This window comes from Mucor mucedo (assembly GCF_025094135.1).
Source record: "Mucor mucedo strain NRRL 3635 chromosome Unknown EV154scaffold_179, whole genome shotgun sequence".
NCBI lineage: Eukaryota > Fungi > Mucoromycota > Mucoromycetes > Mucorales > Mucoraceae > Mucor > Mucor mucedo.
The window spans coordinates 67,232-82,502 of record NW_026252463.1 but is presented as its reverse complement, the minus strand read 5'-3'; the positions used below and the strand labels follow the sequence as shown (position 1 = coordinate 82,502).

The window sequence follows — 15,271 nt, the reverse complement described above, 5'->3', positions numbered from 1 at the left end:
TTGTGGATCGGATGAATACACTATAAAACCCGGCAAACCTTTGTTTTGGAGAACATTTAATCAAAGTGAAATGAATGGTGAGAACTTTTACTACCAACAAATTATTCTCAAGAAAGCTATCTTTAATTCAACATTTGAAAAAGAAAAGTCGGGATTTGTTACTTGGAAAGGTATTTTTAAATATTCAGCTTTATTGTATACAAGTGCCTAACATTATTGATTTTAGATTATTATGAGCATTTAATAAATCTTAGCGAGGGTGGTATTCCTGTACATAGAGAAGTTAACATCCAAACTTTAAATGATGTTGTTGATATTGAAAGGGGAATGACAGTCTGCAAGGACGAACTCAAGGTTATGATGTCGACTGCTCAGGAAGATCAGAAGTGCATTTATCGTCAACTGATAAGAGAGATGAAAACCAATTCTGCCTCATTTGTTTCAGGTGCTGCAGGAACTGGCAAATCATATATTCTCCGCATGTTAGAACGGTACTATAGAATCAAAGGATACAAGGTAAATGAACACAGTTAACAAAATGAAATAACATACTGACATATTTTCACAGGTTTTTAAACTTGCTCCTACCGGAGTGGCAGCTCATAACATTGGGGGTCAAACATTACATCGTTTTTTTGGTATGGCAAATCGCTCCTTGGTTCCAAATTATCAGACTCTGGATGAATGTGTAAAGTTGTATCCCAAACTTATTTTGTTAATCGATGAATACTCAATGATCAGCTCGAAACTACTGGAATCGATAAATGAAGCATTAATTAAATCAACGCAGAGATCATCCATAATGGGAGGTGTCAAAACAATCTTTTTCGGTGATATCGCACAACTTTTACCCGTACAAAAAAATGAAGGTGCAATGTGGGATTGTCAAATATATAATTCAGTCAATCGATACAACCTGACAGAACCAATCCGACAGAAAGAAAGACGATTTATTGATATCTTGGATAAAGTTCGACTTTATAATTTTGATCAGTCAGTAATCGAATTCCTGAACGAAAGAACTGTACAAAAGTCCGATTTACCAGATTCCTGCTTACGACTGTATACTACTAGAAAACGAGTGCGATTAGCCAATGAAAAAGACTTTGAAAATTTTCCAGGTGACGGTTATGCTATTGAAGCTCATGACACCTACTCTGGAACAAAAGGTACAGCAGCTCGTGCTTTAAAGGAAACAAGACTTTTGCAATGCCTGTATATCAAAGTTAATATGCCGATCATGCTTATCCAAAACTTAAATACTGCTGAAGGCTGGGTGAATGGGACTATTGCTCAGATTGAGTACATTGAAGATGAAAATATCTGTCTCCGAAAATCTACAACCAATGTTAATGGGCAAGCTGAAGAGAAAATATATTGGATTCAGCGTATCCTTAGAAATGTACCAGGTACAAGTTATACCAGATCGCAGTTTCCAATAGTACCCGCTTTTGCCTCTACAATCCACAAATCGCAGAGTGCTACAATTGATTGCGTTGGTATACATCTTGACAATATGCTTACTCATGGTCAAATGTATGTTGCCATGTCTCGAGTCCGAAAATCAGAGGATCTATTCTTTTTTGGTGCCGATTTACCTTTAGCTATTAAAAGAAAATATGGTTGCGAAGCAGATGCCATTGAAATTATTAGAAAAAAGACAAAAACAATCGATGAAACTAACTGAACAATTATCAATAACTATTACCATCTCTTATATTAAATATCCCACAAGCAATAAATTATTACCATGTATACATATATCATTTTCATTCGCGAGAAATTTTAATTCTTGATAACAAGTTCAAACAGCTTGCAGTTAATTCATATAGTACAGTCCACTAGAATCAAAGTCATGAAGTTAAATGCTACTGCAATTTCTCGAGGACATAACGCAATATCTGTAATCAAGTCACTATACCAGAACCCAATTGGGCAATTTATTAAAAAACTTCATTGGACAGTGTGGATTAGCTTATCCCTCATTCTTTTTTTTCCTTTTACTTTCTTTATTTCTATCATTGCAAAGCGTTCTGCTTGGTGTTTTAATCCTTATTTTTAATTAACCAACAAAAGGTAAGACCCCTCATATACATGTTCAATTAGGTCCATATAATAATTCTTTTATGTTCCTAGTTGGTTCTTTAAATTTTATAAAATAAACGCTGTTTGAAAACCCAAATAACAAGTCCAAATAAATCATGGTTTAAAAATAGTTTGATTTGATAGAAGCAGTGATTTGTTAAATATAAGCGAGTGTCAATGTCTCCATGATATTTAGGGTTTTGTAATAAGGTTCTTCAATATAGTCATCAATTTTGCCCGTACATCCTTTTGATAATTTGATAGATAAATTATTGCTAATCTGCTCATATTCTACCGCTAATGTTCTGATATTATAACGCGACAAATCACGGGAGCGTATTTCATAAGTAGCACCAGCAGTGTCGCCACACAATAGAGTATACTTGTCCGGAACAGTACTGGATGAAGTTTCTAATTGAATAATTTGTAATTCGATATCTATGTGTAAGTAGAAGTGGGTCCCATTAGTACAAACGAAGAAGAACAACAATGGCAACAAACTTACGTTCTCGTTCATTGATTTAAATTATTAGCCCTTTTGTTGGAACTGGTTTCCCTTTCTGAACAAATACCAAGTTACTACCATCATCTGCAATTGTAGTTTTGACATCACCATCACTGTTTATTCGGGTGAAAAGGATGACACCTTCTGAATAATATGATGAGATCCGCATCCCGTATGTATTGCTTGATACTTGGCACAAAGTTCCAGTGACAAACCTATCAAACATGTAAGGCTTTTTTCCAGATAAAAACGTCCACAGTAACTGGAAAATAGATTCTCGTAGCACAAATATTTTTGTATCTTTTTCTTTAATATATACGCCGTCATCAATCGCTTTTTGCATAAGCATGGTGTATGCGATGTGGATCTTTGAACTTTGCGCCAGTTTGAACGGATCTCCAAACACAAAAATGTAATTCGGTATATAGTTTCCAAATAGTCTCTTGTTGGTCAAAAAAGACAATAAATCTGTTGCCATACTTTCTATCCCTGTAATAAGGCTTACTTCAATAATATCACTAAGAAATATGCTTATACTGCAACCACATTTCCCGTTGATATTCAGCTGTATTTTGGAATCCATGTTCAAATTTGATTTGCTTTTTTCGAACTAACAAGAAGTAATTCATACAATGATATGCTAGGTATAAGTATACCAACTTACAAGTTCAACAACCACTATGACAGATTTTTTGTTTGTTGTAAAAAATTTAAACAGTAAATGTCATAGTAAGAACTATAAGAATATTACATCACAAGTCTAATTTAGTACGTATGAGAAATACTTCAAATTTAGTGTAAAGCAAAGAGAGTTAAGAAGACTTAACATTTATTAGAACAAGACTAAATTAGTTACTATTTAATAATGGTATACATTTTTGATTAATCAATGATAACTTCAAGATAGCACTAGAGATATGAACACGGCAGACAGTCTTTTATATAAATACTCGTACATTTCACTTATTAATGAAGGACAATCTTATAAACAGTCTCAAACTACTCCTATAGTCTTTTTAAAATTTTAGTTTACCTTAAAACACAACAAGAACCAAGTGGCTGCTATCAGCAATGACGGGCTACAACACATTTTTAGCTGAAATATCTGGTGAAGAGAAGAGCTATTGTGAGGAAGATAAGGCGCTTGGTGGCCTATCACTCTCCCACAGAGACCTTCCTAAGTTCCAACTCGCATCCAGCGTGTTGCGATCATTCCCTTACTTTGAAGTGTATGAGTCGGTTGATCATTTTATTTCCTGTTTCGAGAACATAATTGTCGGGTCCTCTTGGAGAGACATTGAGCTCGTGTGGAGAAAGTTTCTTCCATTGTGTCTGCCACATAGTGACAATGCTTGGGCTGCGACAGAGCTGAAAAGGTGCGTAACATGGGCGGAGGCCAAGAAGGCATTTCGAGAGCATCATGGATCGAATCAAGCAACCAGCCATTTCACTGATTTAGTTTTCACTATGAAGATGAAAACCACTGAATCCATGTCTGACTATTCTAAGCGATTACTTCAAGCTGTATATAATGCTGGTTTACCTCAAGACGACCCAAGAATAGCTGATCGTTTTTTGTCCTCTCTTGTCCTTCCGGTTCAAACTTTGATAAAAGTAACTTTGGCTCGTGTTGGTTCCAGTTCCTCTCGTATCGAAAAGTGGACAGTTGAACACATTACCCAGATTGGAAGAGACGTCTTGGGTGACGATAATTCACTATATGCTCAAGCTGCTGCCATCATCCCGGGTACTAAATTTGAAAGAAAAGAGCAATCCGATTATCAAGGAAATTACAAGAAAAGAGGTTCATTTAAAAACAAACAAATAACACGTATTACCAAGGCTCATTTCTGTACTCATCATGGAAAGAATTCCACCCACGAAACCAAGGATTGTTTCAGTATCAAGAAGCGCGTAATCACTGAGAAGAAAGACAAATCATGCTATAAATGCAGCAAGCCCTGGATGCCTGGTCATACCTGCCAGGAGAGCCATAACGTTTTTGCTGTGGGCCCCCTCGAAGGGAAAAGAAGCGGACCAAGGCAAGGATATGGGAGTAGCCACCACAGAGGTCAGCAACCTCATGGAGGGATTGAGTTACGGTGGTTGTAAGTACCTCCAACCTGATATATTTGATATGAACAAAACAAAATCCAATCCATTTAATCTTTTAACTACGGTTATAATAGAGAACCATCATTTGATAATTAGTGTTGATACCGGTAGCACGACGAGTTTCATTGATTATAAAGTTTTAGTTCATATTTTAAAAAGAAATAAAATACACAAAGTCCAAGGTTCATGTAATTTTTTGTCTCACAATTACAACGTTTCGCGAATTGAGAGAACCAAACCTTTGCGATTTAAATACGCAAATGGGATCGAGTTTGATCATGCTTTGGAAGTACTAAAGTTTAATGACGGATTTGAGTTTGATATCTTACTTGGAAGTGATATCTTACCGAAAATAAACATAGGTCTGACAGGAGTAGCTTATAAAGCTGATGAAACCGTTCGACTTAAAGATAAGGAGGCAGTGTTCGAGAATATCAATGTAGACCTCACGAATAAGCATGAGCCTGATAAATCTCCTGCCGACACGCCTGAGCAGAGAAAAGCGTTTTTTGAATTGATCAACTTGTCGTTGAAACGAAATCAAGACATCCCTCCAGAGTCATCATGCCCTATGCCTGAATCAATCATTACGCTTCCTACAAAGGAAGGTGCAACTTCGTATAGAAGGAAATATACCGTTCCCCATGCGCTGAAACCAGTATTGGATAAACAAGTTGAGGAATGGTTATCAACGGGCACAATTATTAAGTCAAAAATCAACACATCTTTTAACCATGCTTTATTATTGGTACCAAAAAGAAATAATATGGGTACCATTGTCTCGCATAGAGTAGTACTAGATTTGAGAGGTTTAAACAACCTGTTGCCTACATCTTTAAATTTTCTTATCCCCTTGGTGAGGGGGATATTTGACAATTTGGCGCAAAAGAAAGTATTCACTACACTGAATCTGTCTAATGCTTATTACAGATTTAAGGTTGCCCCAGAAGATGTTCATAAATTGACATTCACACATAACAATGCACAATACTCTTTCATTAAAGGTCATTTTGGAGTGAAAATGCTTACATCCCAGTTCCAGAAGTGCTTAGCCACACTATTTGACGGATTGGATTGTGTCCAAATTTTTGTGGATGACTGCATTATTGCTAGTGATAACTTTGAGCAGTATGCCAAGGATGTCCAAATGGTGATTGATAGATTGACGTCTGTGAATTTAATCTTGGATCAAAAGATGTAATCATGGTGTCAGCATTCAGTTCGACTTTTGGGCTTTGTTGCTAATGCAATCCGGCACCAAAGTAGATCGTCAAAAGCTGACGGGTAGTGTCGATAAATGGCCCATACCTCAGAGCAGTAAACAAATTCAGTCATTTATGGGATTGATCAATTATTTTTGTGAATACATCCCTATGATCAGTCGAGTTGCAGAACCAATATCTCGTTTGAGTCATGCGACCAATGTCCCAGGTTTGTGAACGGATGTTCAAACTCGTAGTTTCGAAGCACTGAAAAAGATATTGCAGTCGAATCTTATCTTTCATTCTCCAGATATGGGGAAGGATTTTTTTGTTGCCACTGATGCATCCCAATTTGGAATTTCAGCCGTACTCTATCAAAACGAGGATAACATAGGTCGGGAGCAGTATGTGAGCTTCATTTCATCCTCATTACAGCCGTCAATGCTTCGTTCGTCTACCACCAAACGAGAGTTATATGCGGTAGTGTTGGCACTCCAGAAATTTCGTAAATGTTTATGGGGCTGACGCTTCACGATATTCACTGATCACAAAGCTCTGGTATAACTTCACGCACAAAAAATAGCTAACCCCATTGTAGCAAAAGTAGGCTTAAAGAGGATTGTTTTGCAGAAAAAAAGGTATAAAAAAACAATAGGATCAATTAGAATTCTTGTCAGAGTTTATTGATGTTAAAGTTAACTAAAGATTTAAGAAGAGGAAAAATAAAGAGTATTTATAATAAATGAAATGGACGAGGCTGAGGATACTACTCTTAACAATATGAGTATGCTATCAATAACAGTATCTATATTGAACAATTAGTGCTTCGCATAGTCAATAGAGAAATAATAACAATAACATGTCTTAAGTTTGGACATTGGTGTTACGGTACCGTGACACTTTAAAATAGTGACCGGCTTTAGCGAATTCCTTTTTTATGTCTGATCATGATTTAGCTATCATTTATCAGTGATGATGAGATATGAATTTATTATATGTATAATCTATATGTGTGATTTAGCACAGTTTACAAAGAAATATTTCGAAATTAACATATTTCAATCGTCCTCATGTACATCTTTTTTTTTCTCGGAACTGAAACCGTTATTGTGTTACCCTTTTACAAATAAATGCTTAGAACATCCCCAGCGGTTTGCTAAATTTATTGAATTTGCCATTTTTTTTTAAAAAAAAAGAAACTCCAGCCGTTTGTTAAAAAAAAAAAGCTAAATTGGTAAACGATCAATTTTTTTTCTAATAAATAAATAAACCTGACTTTTTTTTTAATTTTTTTTGCTCCTTTCCCGATAAATTTTTAAAATAACAATGTCGAATCAACAACAACAACAAAATAAAAATCAAAAGCAAAAGGAACAGCCCAAGGGTAATAAGCGTGCCCGTGACAATAACTGGACCTTCGAAGAAGACACCCAGTTTTGAAAATCTTGGGTTGAAGCTCTCAACCAACCCAAGTAAGGGCAACGACCAGAAGAGCCCTGACTTTTAGAAGGCAGTCGAAGAAGACTTTGAGATTAAATTCGTCAAAGTCTACAAAATTCCTGTTACTGAGAGAGCAGAAAGCTCTCACCAGAACAGATTCACAACGATTGCATCTGATGTCAACAAGGTTTGTGGGTTTCTTGATACTTGTATCAGAAGCCCTGCCCCTAGTGGATCTGATCCGTCTGGCGCGGTATATATGTAATACCACTGAAAATTATTTGACATATGTTAAGACTGACATGATATTTTTCAAACAAAAGGTTATTAGAGCAACTGAGATGTATAGGACGTCCGAGACGAAGGTTAAGAAGGGGCTTACCTTCTTGCATTGCTGGAAGGTCTTAAAAATGACTGAAAAGTGGAAGAGTTATGCCGAAGCAACCGAATTCAAGGTCAAGGCGAAGGCGAAGAGGGTTGCCATGAGTGTTTTGGTCTAGGGCAATGCCGAGGTACAGGCTCGTCCTATGGGACGCAATAGGGCTACGTCCATGATGAAGAACAGTGCTGACCAGGATGATGAGATCCGCAACACGTTGAAGGAGTTCGTTGAGGTTACCAACAGAAAGATCAACTTTGCGGAAGAGAAAAGGTTTTTCCGTGACCAGAGCTACCTGATGATGGATCTGTCAACCATCTCCTTCGGACCTTACAGAGATTATGTGCAGGAAAAGCAGTTGAGCATCCTGAAATATCCGAAGGTGGCTGATTTGGTGAAGGCAGAGTCCATTCGACGATCCATCATCGAAACCGTTGATGATGGTCAACTCTCTCTGGTCGATGAAGATGGACCAATGTTGGTTGAAGATGAGGAACCAGTTTTAATTGAAGATGAGGAAGTGGTTTTGGTCGAAGATGATTAAAAATAAAAATTGGTTTTCTTTTTTTAAAAAAATAGTTTATTTTGGGGTTTTATATATTTAAAGGGATCTACATGTCGCCTCGTCTTTGGCATAAATGTTCAATAAGATCGGATGGAAGCTGATCGTGTGTATCAGCATCTCTGATCTCAAAAAACTTGGCAACGAACTCACCGAATGACACATTCTGACGAGACGATGGAGGAGGAGACGAATTGGGTTTGTAAGAAAGAGGAAAATCCAATCCACGCTCACCCTCTTCAATCATATTATGCAATATGATGCATGCTTCCATGATTGCATGTAGATCCTCTTCCTTGAGCAGGCGAGAGGGTGTTTGGAGCATGGCAAAGCGTGCCTGTAAGACACCGAAAGCCCGTTCTACATCCTTTCTATCCGCCTCTTGTGCCTTTGCCAAGTTCTACCATATAACACGTTAAATCGAAAGTAGATATACTAATCCAACTTTCCATGGCTTACCTTTTTCTTTTGCGACCGTGAGTTTGGCAGGGTTTTGTCAAGAGTAGCATACCTTGGGTATATGCCATCTGTCAAATAGTAACCCTTGTCATAGGTATTGCTGTTGACCGTGGATATGACTTCAGGCGTATTACCCTTGGCCAGGGTTGCAAAAATTGTGGACCGGTAAAGGACATTGATGTCGTGGAGTGCGCCAGGAAGACTAAAAAAGTAATGCCAAATCCAAAGGTCCTGAGAGGCTACAGCCTCCAAAATAATGGTTGGTCGATTACTTTTACCAGTAAACTACCCATGATGAGCAGTTGGGAAGTTCTTCCATCGCCAATGGATGCAATCGATGGATCCAAGCGTACTCGGGAAGCCTCTCTTTTCATTGATTACCAACAAACAATCCACATCCTCTTGCGTAGGAGTTCTCATATGCTCCTCCTTATACACAGCCACAACAGCATGTGCGAATCTTTTTAAGGATTTTCGGGCTGTTGATTCGGCTTTGCGAAATGTCTCGTCACCTGCCTCTGATCCTACTCCATAAGCCAGTTGACGCATGGCTGCTGTTACTTTCTGGAGTGGTGTAAAGCCTATGACGTTGGCCCCATTATACTTCTGCTCAAAGTAGCTATCATGAGGCGTCACTGCGTTGGTGATTCGCAAGAAGAGACTTTTCCTCATTCTGTTTCTTCTACGAATAATAGCGCCGGAATATACTGGTTTTTCCGAAAAGTAATCGTTCATAAGCCTTTCAAGTCCTGCTGTACGTCCTCTCTTGACAACTCGACGTTTTTGATAACACGAGGCTTTTGCTTTTTGTCTTTTTTCATAACCCTTAGAAAACCTTTCTTAACAGTAAGATGCATTTTATAAGCCTCTGCAGGGTCATTGCCAAATAGTCTTTGGAAAGTCGACATTGCAGACATTGTGTGAATCAAAATGAAAAAAAGTGAAAAAAAAAATTAAATGACAGTCACCGAAATATAACTTTTTTTTTAACAAACGACTGTGGAAATTTCAAAATAATAAATCTGTCCATTAAAAAAAAAAATTTGGCAAACCGCCGCGGATGCTCTTAGTTCGGTATTCAAGATGTTATTTATTTTTCTACCTTCTTTGAATAAACTTTTTTCTACTTTCGATTTTTTTTTCTATAAATTAATACTGATACATACGGTACGTAATTTCTGTTCTTCCTGTTCTTACCAAATTAATTATTCCGTTATGCTATTACTCCGCCCCGCCTTTGACAACGACGGACGTTAATTGTCTGGTCTATAAGGCATAATCATCGAAACTACTGTAATTTCTGGCTTTTTTTATATGAAAGGAGAGCCAATTAAGCACCTAAATCAACAATTATCCAGGCAGCAACACCAAATATGCAAACCATATACAAAATAAGAATAAGATATGATATAGACAGTTTATTACTCTAGTCTAAAAGATACTTTCAGGTGCCGAATCAGACATCTTTCCGAATTCAGAATAATCGATCATGAATAGATCTTCCCGAATTCTACCAAATGTAAAAGCACGGTTTTTCTTTTTAAAAGCACGATTTTACACCCGAAAACTAAACATTGAGGCGTGCAGTAAAGTAAATGAGTGTCAACAGCAGCAATTTGTGTATATTCTTCTTTGACAGTGTTTCATTTTTTATTTAAATCAATACAACGTAAAGTCGGATTTTTTCTGTTATTGTTTTTTAAAAAAAAAAAAAAAAAAAAAAAAACGTGATCACGAATTTTTCTCCCTCGGGAATTCCACACGTCATCAATATTTCCCGCGGAACTAAATCTTATTTAATAAAAACTAGAGTATCCCTGTTTTGATCCTCTTCCCCTGTTGATGCCTCCGGCGATTCTCTTATCTTTGTCTTCTTTGAGCGTTCTCTAATTCAAGTGCCGATCTTGAACGATCTGTTTCATTTGTTCCACTTTTTTTTCCATCAACATTGACAACGCGATAAAAATTTACTTTTTTTACTGTGCTTGTTTTGCTGGTTCGTCTTGGGTCGGTCGTAGGCGATTGCCGTCATTCCCCACCCATCCACCAAATACAGATCATCTACTTCATTCTGTTGCTTGACCTGGGTCAAAATCTGAGATGTTTTATTAGATATAAATCATTTTGAGTTTTGCTGTGGCACTTAAATGCTGACCTTCAGTTATCCGTTTTTGTGTTGGTGTAGAGATGTAGACTTTCATTCGTTTGATTGTGGCATCTCCCCCTATTTTAGTGGCTGCTTTTGCCTCTTCAAAAGTCTATAATGTTGCCCAATCTTTTTGTGGCGCTCGTCATAATGCTCCGTGCCCTTCTCTAGTTAAATGATCTTTTGTTTTTAAATTGCTGTGTCAAACCTATCCGCCACTGCAACGTCATCGAGCAGAGTATGGCTTATTCCTGCGGCTCTCCTTGCTTCCGAAATTTTGTCGGGTACTGCGACTATTGCTGTTAATGTGGGTTATTTTCTGGGTGTCAATTATTATGCTGGTGTGTATTCTGCTGTTGTACCGGTACCTATTAGTTCTTTGCCCCTTCTCGTGGCAATTTTATGTCGAGTTGAATTAGCGCAATGCAAAGATGCGGTTATTTCTACTATTTATGGTATTCCAATTTTAACTGCTGGACACTTATTGTTTGTTTTCTCCTTTGCGAGGATACAAATAGTTGATGTAAAACGAAGACCCATTCTTGTCGTTTTACAGCCGTTGTTTCCTCTTGCTGACGTCCCTTATTTGGATAAACAATCAACTACCTGACACTTTCTGATCTGCCGTATTTGTTACGCCGCTCTCTGTATTGGCCGCTGAGATCTGGGCTCTGTCTATTCCACTCGAGTATTTTGACCCCCCCCCCCCGCCTGTTGCTCTTCTTTGCATTAGTTCCTCTCATACTTTCTGTTAATTTGGTGACGTACATTCTCCTCTTTTTTTTTTGTTTCTTTTGTGCCTTCTGTAGTATTAGACTCTTCCCTTCCAAAACGACAGTTACGGGCTCTCTTTTACGCTAAACACTCTTGCGACACGTTTCGCAACAAAAAAAGGCCCTGGATAAATCGGTCTTCAATGTCTTTTTAGGTAACAATCCCAAAGGGGCCGTGTATTTAAATAGTCTTTATAAATTTATACCAATTTGTTTATTAAACAATTTTATTTTATTGCCTAGGAACAAAGAAAGAGTAAACGAAAAAGAATTGTCTTTGTTCGTCCAAAGACAATAGGTGCTCTGAAGGTGAAATCCGAAACGCTGATCAAACCATTTTTCTGGAACTAAAAATCTTTTCTTACAAAATAACATAGACTATCACATGATATCATGACGGCTCTGGTCTCTTTCTATAACTAAGATACTACGGAAGAGCAGAAAACAAATTTAAAAAATTAATATTCCCTTTCTAGCCATCCTCAATTTACAATGTACCTATGAACAATCAACCCAAATAAAGAAATTTTTTTTGATACGATGCAGGAAGACCTTTGGATCGATGACTACGCCGATTATTTCGAAAACGAATGTCTAAATTTCAAAGCATTCTGGAACAGTATCCGTTCATTAGAGATACAGTTTAACTTAGAGGAATTAATACTTCTACAAGAGGTTGCGATTGCCGAAAAGCACATTGTTACGGACTACTCCAATGATCAACGCCACTTTGACGCTGTTTTCCTTGTTTAAACTTTGGGTCGGGGAACAGTTTTGTGTGCAACTGCTTTCAGCAACTATGAAATATTTAATTATACTTTTTATATGCCGCCCTTAGATGACGACCAGAGATAAGAAGGGAATATTTTTTTTGGACCGACCGTATGCACACATACGAATTAATCAGCCAAGTTCAAACGAAGATTGCTACAGCAGTCACTGCTAGTAACCGCGTTTTTGTTTTGTCAACAATATTCAATTCGAGTGAACCTTCCATTCATTTTGTAGATGTGCGGCTTATTGGGAACGCATTTTGCAAGATGGTATGCTCTATCGGATTATCGCAATTCCCTTTTGACTTGACCTGTTGTGGAAGTTTATTTTTGTGCAACTGCCGGGTTTTATGATACATTTCAATACCTAATTAATTTTACTACATGAGACGTTACTCTCAAGCTTATAGCGAGACCTGTCAATGATAGAAACAACAAAAATCCTAAACAATTGCTATTGAGCTTGCCGCATTTGTTGGACCTGTTTCCCAAAGGCGTTCTCGTGAATTCTGTGCAATAAATGTTATGATCGTCGTTTAATCGCCAACTATCAATGAATTGCGTTTTTCCACAGCAAGTGTCAGAGATCTGTCAATTTGATCGCTACATGCGATAGCTGTAATCCTTTTATGTACATAGACGGTGGCCCAACTAATAAGTATCTGTAGAGAAAATCAAAACGAATAATTCAACTTATCTTTTCCTATTTCTTTAGGTCACAAATTATACAGCTCGAGTGTCTACAAGTAGTGCAATTGATTACATGATTTGTCTTTTCCGGATACCACCAGATGGTGTCTAGCAATCACATACATTACTGGACCCCAAAAAAATTTGTCTTCGCATGTGAAAGTGATGTCTGAATTGAAATAGTATAAAAAGAACTGGGATTAAACCATGTTTTTCCCGCACTTACGTTTTTTTTCCTGTTAGCTTAATTCTGATTATAATGCAAAAATAAAACTTAGCCAAGACACCAGAAACAACGTCAAGTCGGTTATTTTATAAGGAAAGACAACAAAAGGTATTGTCCAAGCCACAGGAGTGTCAAGAGCTCAAGTCATCCGAATGAAAAATCAAGATGATATCAAACGTGTAAAACCCATTGGTGGAAGACCCAGTCTTATCCCCAAATGGACAAACCAAGTTATTTCTTTTAAAGTTCGAAGGGGATACTTGGCAAACGCAAAAGATGTCCAGACGTACCTGAGCACTATCGTCTATCATTTAAGCTACTCATCTACGACATTACTGGTGAGATCATTGGATCTTAAATTCATGTACAAGAAAAAAAAGCCACTAATCAAGATACCTAGCAGAAAAAAAAAGACTCCAGTGGGCAAGAAATCATATCTCTTGGACGTTAGACAATTGGAAGAAGGTGATATATTCAGACGAAACAAAAATAAACAGGTCGGGATCGGACGGAGCACAAATTAGTTGTAAGCATAAGAATGACCCACTTAAGGTACATAATGAAAATGTCTAGACCTCCGTATTTTTTTTTAACGTATTTTTTTTTTTGGTCCGGTCACAGTCCGGGCTGTCAACAATAGAAATAAAAACAAAAAAACGTAGTTTTTTGTGATTACATAACGGGAGTTTTTTTTCTCCCCTAGTTTGCATTTGAACGTGTTTTTTTTAACCAAATAAGTTGCGATGAAGTAAGAAAAAAGTTGTTTTTATTGAAAGAAAGTATATATATTTATATAAATGGTTAGGTAGAAGTTTACTTGTCATCCGTTTTATTGATTACTTCGCCTATTTCAAATGTCGCCAACATTATGGATAATGCTTCAGCTTTAGGAACGCCTTGGTCTGAAGAAATAAGTCTGACACAAATTTCTGGAAAGACAACAGCGGAATAGAAGCATGAGAAGCTTAAGGAAGAATTAATAGAAGCGACAGATCCTTTGAAGTTGTCTTTGTTTAATTGTTTGCTGATTACATTCCCAATGATTTCTTTTCCGCGTGAACCGTAGTATCCAGACTACAAACTGAAAAATGTAATACGTTAATGCCTGTTTTAAGAAAATATCAAAAAATTAAACATACGGTCAGAACTTGATTGTGCTTCAAACATTCATCAAACTTGTTGTGCTTTGTGCTTCCTTCTTATTCGTGTTGAGTGGCTCTAACTTCAAAATCACTCATGAATGACTGATCAAGCATACTTGGTATGAGATCAGTGCCAACAAGCAAAGATTTTACACGCTTTTTTAAGGTTTTGATGTGATTATAACATTTGTATTTTTGAATGAGAGGCTTGAAGCTTGCAATCTCGTGATCGAGACAAATACTTCGGCCGACTTCTTCACATGACGTTCTTGCCGCATCTAGTTTATTGAGTAGTTCTTGGTGATCTTCCATGTATGAACGATCTGCTGGTATTTCAGATTCAATTGTGTTTGCTTGCCTTTTTGAAAGGTCGCTATTGAATGCAATAAAAGTCATTTTTCTGCATGGATTTTGATGCGCTCTGTAGATGGATGGTTATCTAAAGTTTCAACTGAGCAAATTTTGTCTGAGCAAATAGGACAAAGTGTTTTTGACTTGTCGTCCATTTTTTCATGTTGTTAAGTGTCGTATGGTAGCTTTCGATTTGTTTTTTTTTTGTTGAATCTAACATAGGTTGGAAGTCAGTCTTGATTCTTTTAGGTTTGTTGAGAGTAAGTTGGTTAAGCCCGTTTCTTTTCATGTTTTTTGTAGGTATTCTAATTGTTATTTTTTCGGTGTCTTTTGTATTTTCCATATGTTTTTTTGTTTTGTTGGTTTATATTTTGTTTTTGGTTTTTTTTGGTTTATATTTTGTTTTTGGTTTTTTTGAATTAT

General features: G+C 37.0%; 1 protein-coding gene across 1 annotated transcript; it reads right to left on the bottom strand.

The window, feature by feature from the left end:
- Positions 1–2,242: 2,242 nt before the first annotated feature.
- On the bottom strand, positions 2,243–3,200 carry EV154DRAFT_579140 (uncharacterized protein; the record flags this gene model as incomplete). The annotated part of the gene is made up of 2 exons (XM_051606576.1): positions 2,669–3,200; positions 2,243–2,496 (listed from the first exon to the last, which is right to left on the bottom strand). Exons 1-2 carry the CDS (start codon positions 3,171–3,173, stop codon positions 2,243–2,245), a joined length of 759 nt encoding a protein of 252 aa, XP_051451626.1. The 5' UTR covers positions 3,174–3,200.
- Between the last annotated feature and the right edge of the window lie 12,071 nt (positions 3,201–15,271).